We start from the raw sequence: 5,564 nt of genomic DNA on the forward strand, positions 1-5,564 counted from the left end.
GCATAATTTAGAAAATTCCCTCCCCTATAGTTTTCCCAAGTATGGTTCATCAATCTAATATTGTTCCCGCATGTTCCATATTTCTCAACATCACGTCATTGTTGCTACAAATACAAATTAGCAATCACACCAGGCAGTGAGTGATATAGTGCATCAAAATGTTTTATAAGCTTGCTTTTCAATGTCCATACAACCTTTAGCTTTTTTGCCATCCTCCCCCGCTTTTGCCATTTGTAACAAAGTTAGAACTTCAGACAAAAAATAAAACCTCGAATGGATGAGTGTGACATAGATTAATACTTTCAAGTAAATGAAAGACAAAGAAAAGCATGGACAAAATCAAGTAAAGGCTTTTACTTTTAGGGCCAGGCATTGTGACAAAGCTCTTGTGAACTAGATTTATATTGCTTGAAAATCGAGTGTAAACTGTCATTTTGAGTAGTATCCTTAACATTTTGAGAGCATATAGAATTTGTCAAAGATAATCTCACAATATATTTTACAAAAGATGTCAAGAGTTCGTAAAAAATCCAATTACAGTTTCCATATAAATAAGGGTTTCCAGCCCTTTCATTCCTGTTTTGGTAAAATTACTGTAGGCATGGTCATACCACCCGACACGACAATCTCTGTCAACAAAAAAAAATGCCATACGAGTCAAGCTATGTTCCAACAAGAACAAATAGCATGGAACTGGATCAAAATATATCACAAGATACAATGAAATCACATCTGCTGGTGGTAACCTACCGATGCCCTCACGAACTGAGATGTTTGGGCGGATGATGTCCTTCGAGCTTACAAGGAAAATGTCCCCGAGATACAGATGATTTGTTGGTATATACACACTACACAATTCTTCTTCACTTGTTGCTGTCTACACAACATAGAAATTGTGCTGGGGATGAAACAATGTGGAAAAAAAAGGACTTGGATCGGACAGAGAACACGATAGATATAGATAATGATGCCTTACCTGAAGTGTAAGAGATGACGTGATGAAACCAAACACATACTCCCCAGCACGCGGATGGCGGATTATTGCAACTTCTTTGAAGGCCCTTGAATTTTGATCTGTGTTAACAACAAATAGATTAAATAGAAATAATTATATGCTAAATATTCTTGAGTCCTCATGCACTAAGGAATGGGAAGAACACAAGAAATACCGCTAACTTTTTGGATATTTCCAGAAGAACCAGACCTGGTTTGCAAAATACCCTGTTGTAGTAGTACTACATTCTCAAGAGCCCAGGGATATTCTGTTAGATTTTCTGAAGGGACTGAGAGGTACACAGGTAAACATTTCAAAAAGATGGAAGGATATTCAGACAATATCCAAAAAGTTAAGAGGTAGTTTTTGGTGTGTTCTCCCAAAAGAAGTTTTTTGCTACATTTTTATTACCTGGTGAAATGGCAGCACTAATTTGCTTAGACGCAGAGTAGATATGTCGAACCAATGGCATCTTTCTGATAAACCACTCACCAATGGAAAGAATTGATGCTCCCATCCATGAAGAGAAAAAGATCCCAACAACAAATATAAAGATGATCGATGTAACAAAACCTAAGCCTTTCCAAACCGACACAACACCAGGGCATTAACACCATAACCAATAGCAGAATATTCAATATACTAAGATTAACTACTTTTAAGGTGAATGAGTCACTCCTCTCAAATATTCATGCCTCCGAAATAGACTATTTAAGCTCAATATTTCAACATCAAATTGGAAATTTTTCACAATTAATCTCTACCAATTTACAAGATAGTTTACCCTTGTTGCAACTAAAGAGTTAATTAATCTTAAAGTATCCTGTGTGTTTCTTAGATAAACCATGAATATATTTTGATATGCATGTAAATCTTGAAAAGGCATTACAAATATAAGAAATAAGCATATATTTCGTTATTAGTTTAGTTTTGTAGAAATGAAAGCCATTTCTGACATGCACTTCTTATATGCTGAAGTAATGATGCCTCTCGAGTCTCAAAATGGCTTTGAACCTCTATTTTGATTATGTTTTTTTTGTCAATGCACTTTGTTACATCTTACCAAGCCCATGTTTTCTCTATAGAGAAAATATTTTCAATGTTCTGATTTTGTATGCCCCTAATTCATGTAAAATTCTAAAGCAAAGTAATTGAAAAAGAGTTTTATTCTTTCTTAAATGATGAAGTATTTTGAAGGTCTAATATCAAACTATTTACCAAATATATGTATCCCAAGCTGTGCATAGAGAGGTGAGAAGAACCCATCCACAAACTTTACAAACCACCAAGTTATATAGAAAGTGATTGTGATAGGAAGCAGGATCACACTGCAAGAAACGTCAGCTTTTTAATCAAGAGAGATATTGAAACTATAAAAAGTGTGACGTTGATTTATTTATTTTTATCTGTTGATTGTCTTACCATCCACTCATGAATTTCTTTGAGGCCCAGCTTCGAAGCACACCATGAAATGCCTAGAAAAACATAACACGGTATCTTTAGAGAAGCATGGGGGGAATGCACGTTATCTATAAAAATAAAAATTCGTTTGCGCAATTAACTCAATTGATTAAACCTTATAAGAAATCTGGATGATGATGGCAAGAATAAAATCACCTTCCCTGCCACATGGGAAATTGGATTTGAAGAATATCTGGATGTCCATATAGAGGAAAAGAAAGGGGCAGGAGAATATGACTCAATGTATTCAGCTAAATTGAAAGCCCTCCACATGAAATGGAGAAAATCCCCACATTGAACTAAGTTTCAGCACTATTGGAGAAGTTACCAAGGGCAGTTAGGTGATATCGAAGAGAGCAAGATGTGCAATCATGCTGATGTGCACATGCTCACACACATGAATATACGAACTGGGCGTTGTCTGAATATTGACCCCGAGAAAGATAGTATGAACGAGAACATGTCACCATACAATTACCTCATATATGATGACATCGGGCATGATTTTCTGGAGTTTCTATAACTGGCAGATCCAAACAATAAAATTCAGAAACTACACGATGCTCTCAACGAAACAGGAATTTTCTTGGGGGATATTGGCAAGATGCAATTACCAGCGGAGGAGACAACATTGAAAGACCTGCGGAATGACGTGTGGTCTCCTATGCTGCACACTAGCATCAAATCCTGGCCATGTCCCAGCTAAGGGGAAGGAGAAACTTGCTTTCTACAGGCAAAGAAAAGCAATGTTAGGGGAGAGACACAAATTGGAATTTACCAGCTGAGGAGCCACCATGAGGAATGCTGACCAGGAATGACAAAGGAGAGAGCGAGTGCCGGGATACAAGGCAGCACACAGGCCATACCAGCACGAGGATCATTGCTGGCCATCTCCATGCAGACTGAGAATACCCAAATACAGTTGGTGTAATTTTTCCTTGCCTAATTCACCAGACCGACCGAGATCCAACATGGTGTCCTCTCACCATCACTCATCCCGTACATAGTAGGTATGCACTTTGTGCATGTAAAACCATCTCAAGGAAGTCATTACCAATTGTGAAGTCACCTCGTGCATGAAAAAATCATTATTATGGATCTTCCAAAATGCCTGGTTTTTTTAATACTGCGAGAATTATTCACCTTGACAATCTCCGATAATTCTAGGGGTATCCAAAATCCAAATGGATGGATTTCTATCGTCCCAATCACTTTAGACCACAATTCTAAAGTTGTCAAAGAATTTAATATGAGATGAAAGCAAAAACAGATTAACATCCATATACTACACATTTCAGCATGATCTTAGGCCTGACTCACCCTCCATGGACCGAACTTGCAACCCCATGTCCCACCAAAGGAGGCTACACGTCACATGTCTGGATAGGATATATGGTCTCTGACCTAAAGGCTGCCATATCTGTGGTCATGCTTTGAGTCGGAAGGCACAAATATATCTTTCTTTTCTTTTCCTTCTTCTTCTATTGGTAATGTGCGTTCTTTTATACGATCAAATTACCTCTCTCTAACAAGATCTCTTGAAAACAAATAACTAAATTAATTCTAAAAAAATTTAATAAGAAATTATAATGAAACTTAAAATTCTAAAAATAATAAACTAATGATAAATCAATCAATCTGATAAGATAGATAATAAATGAGTAGAGCCAGTAAATCAAACTAGATAAATTAATTTGTAAATAATCAATGATAAAAACTAAAATTGAAGTTTTTGGGATAAAAAAACTAAAATTGAGAAAGTAAATTAATGGTAACTAACAGAAACAAAATACATATAACTAACCTCCTGGCTGGAATAAGGATCGGAGCTTGACGACTTGTTGGGGTCATGGGGGTCTTGAGGAACAGGGAGGAGGTGTTCTCTGTCTGTGGTAGTGAGTCTGGATCCATCATCACCCATCCCTCTCTCCCGAATTCGTCTCTCTCTCTCTCTCTCTCTCTCTCTCTCTCAAATTCGTCTCTCTCTTTCCGCTTACTAATAACTTGAAGGAACAGCTTGTTTGTGTATAGCTAGAGAAACAGAGCATCTCTCCATAGCTGCTGCACACACACACACACACACACACACACACGCTCTACACGTTTCGAAGCCTTTTTTCTTCCAGATTACCTCTCAACGACTCGATGTGTCACTGTACGTTTCATTCTAAGAAGGCGCGATAAGAGAGAGAGAGAGAGAGAGAGAGAGAGAGAGAGAGAGAGGTGAGAAATTGGTAAGGTTGCCCAATGGACACTAGATGGTCGTGGGTTCAACCCCTACATTCCACAGTCATGGCATCTACTGAAATAAGAGATATCTATGGAATAAGTAAGAGAGAGATGAGAAAATTGGGGGGTTTTGAACCAAACCTAAAATGTATTGCTAATAGTGTAAATGTTTTACCATTAGGGTAAGCTAATTATGATGAGAGAGAGAGAGAGAGAGAAGTTGCTAAGCATTTGAGTTTATGTTGTGGCAAAAAGAAAGGAAAAGATGGGAGCTACATGGATTTCAATGGGATTATCCAGCTCTTGCCCCACTAGGCCACAGGCTCGATTCATCACTTACATAGGTGATTCATGATAATTGGATTCAGATATGCATTTTAATGGCTCATCACTTACGTAGGCGATTCGTCAACACTGGATTTGGATATGCATTTGATGGCTCGTCACTCTTCGTTACTGCAAGACATGATGCATCAACAAGAGAAACCATGAACCTATATATATACATATACATATATTGTGATGCAACTTTTTATTGAGAAAGAAGGATTGTTGCATGTGAAAATTAAGATCAAGGCATCTTGGTGGCAATTTCTCAATCGGCAACATCCTTTTACACTCTATATGCACTTAGTTGATAAGATCTTGGCAAGAAGCTTTGTCTTATCTTGAATGCGCACCATCAAATAATCAAGAGCAATGTAATTCATTGTAGAAGGGATTACGTGTTTTTCTTCTCAAATGTTACATTCGAAACTTTGAGATCGTAACCCTAATTGCAACTCAAATGTTTGTTGCAATTAGGGTTGTTAGAAGTGGGTGATCTAGTTTATATGGAATCTCAAATGTTGTTAGAGTTTGATGATGCTAAAAGATTGTC

The 5,564-nt window shown here is 37.3% G+C and overlaps 1 protein-coding gene across 2 annotated transcripts; it reads right to left on the bottom strand.

Annotated features, from left to right (window-relative positions):
• Positions 1-386: 386 nt before the first annotated feature.
• Positions 387-4,624, bottom strand: LOC147863522 (protein CONTINUOUS VASCULAR RING 1-like). Of its 2 annotated transcripts, XM_087319263.1 has the most exons (10): positions 4,260-4,384; positions 3,265-3,472; positions 3,070-3,182; positions 2,417-2,469; positions 2,213-2,322; positions 1,406-1,573; positions 1,170-1,283; positions 977-1,074; positions 751-877; positions 387-629 (listed from the first exon to the last, which is right to left on the bottom strand). In XM_087319263.1, the coding sequence occupies exons 3-10, from the start codon at positions 3,085-3,087 to the stop codon at positions 571-573; spliced, it is 747 nt and encodes a 248-aa protein (XP_087175389.1). In that variant the 5' UTR covers positions 3,088-3,182; positions 3,265-3,472; positions 4,260-4,384; the 3' UTR covers positions 387-570. The 2 variants fall into 2 exon arrangements, with proteins under 2 accessions (XP_087175389.1, XP_087175388.1); XM_087319262.1 differs by lacking the exons at positions 3,070-3,182; positions 3,265-3,472 and having other exon boundaries at positions 4,260-4,624.
• Positions 4,625-5,564: the final 940 nt, after the last annotated feature.

The sequence above is a fragment of the Azolla caroliniana genome, unplaced genomic scaffold (assembly GCF_043228905.1).
Source record: "Azolla caroliniana isolate FFs.n. ecotype wild unplaced genomic scaffold, voAzoCaro1.0.p SCAF_5, whole genome shotgun sequence".
NCBI lineage: Eukaryota > Viridiplantae > Streptophyta > Polypodiopsida > Salviniales > Salviniaceae > Azolla > Azolla caroliniana.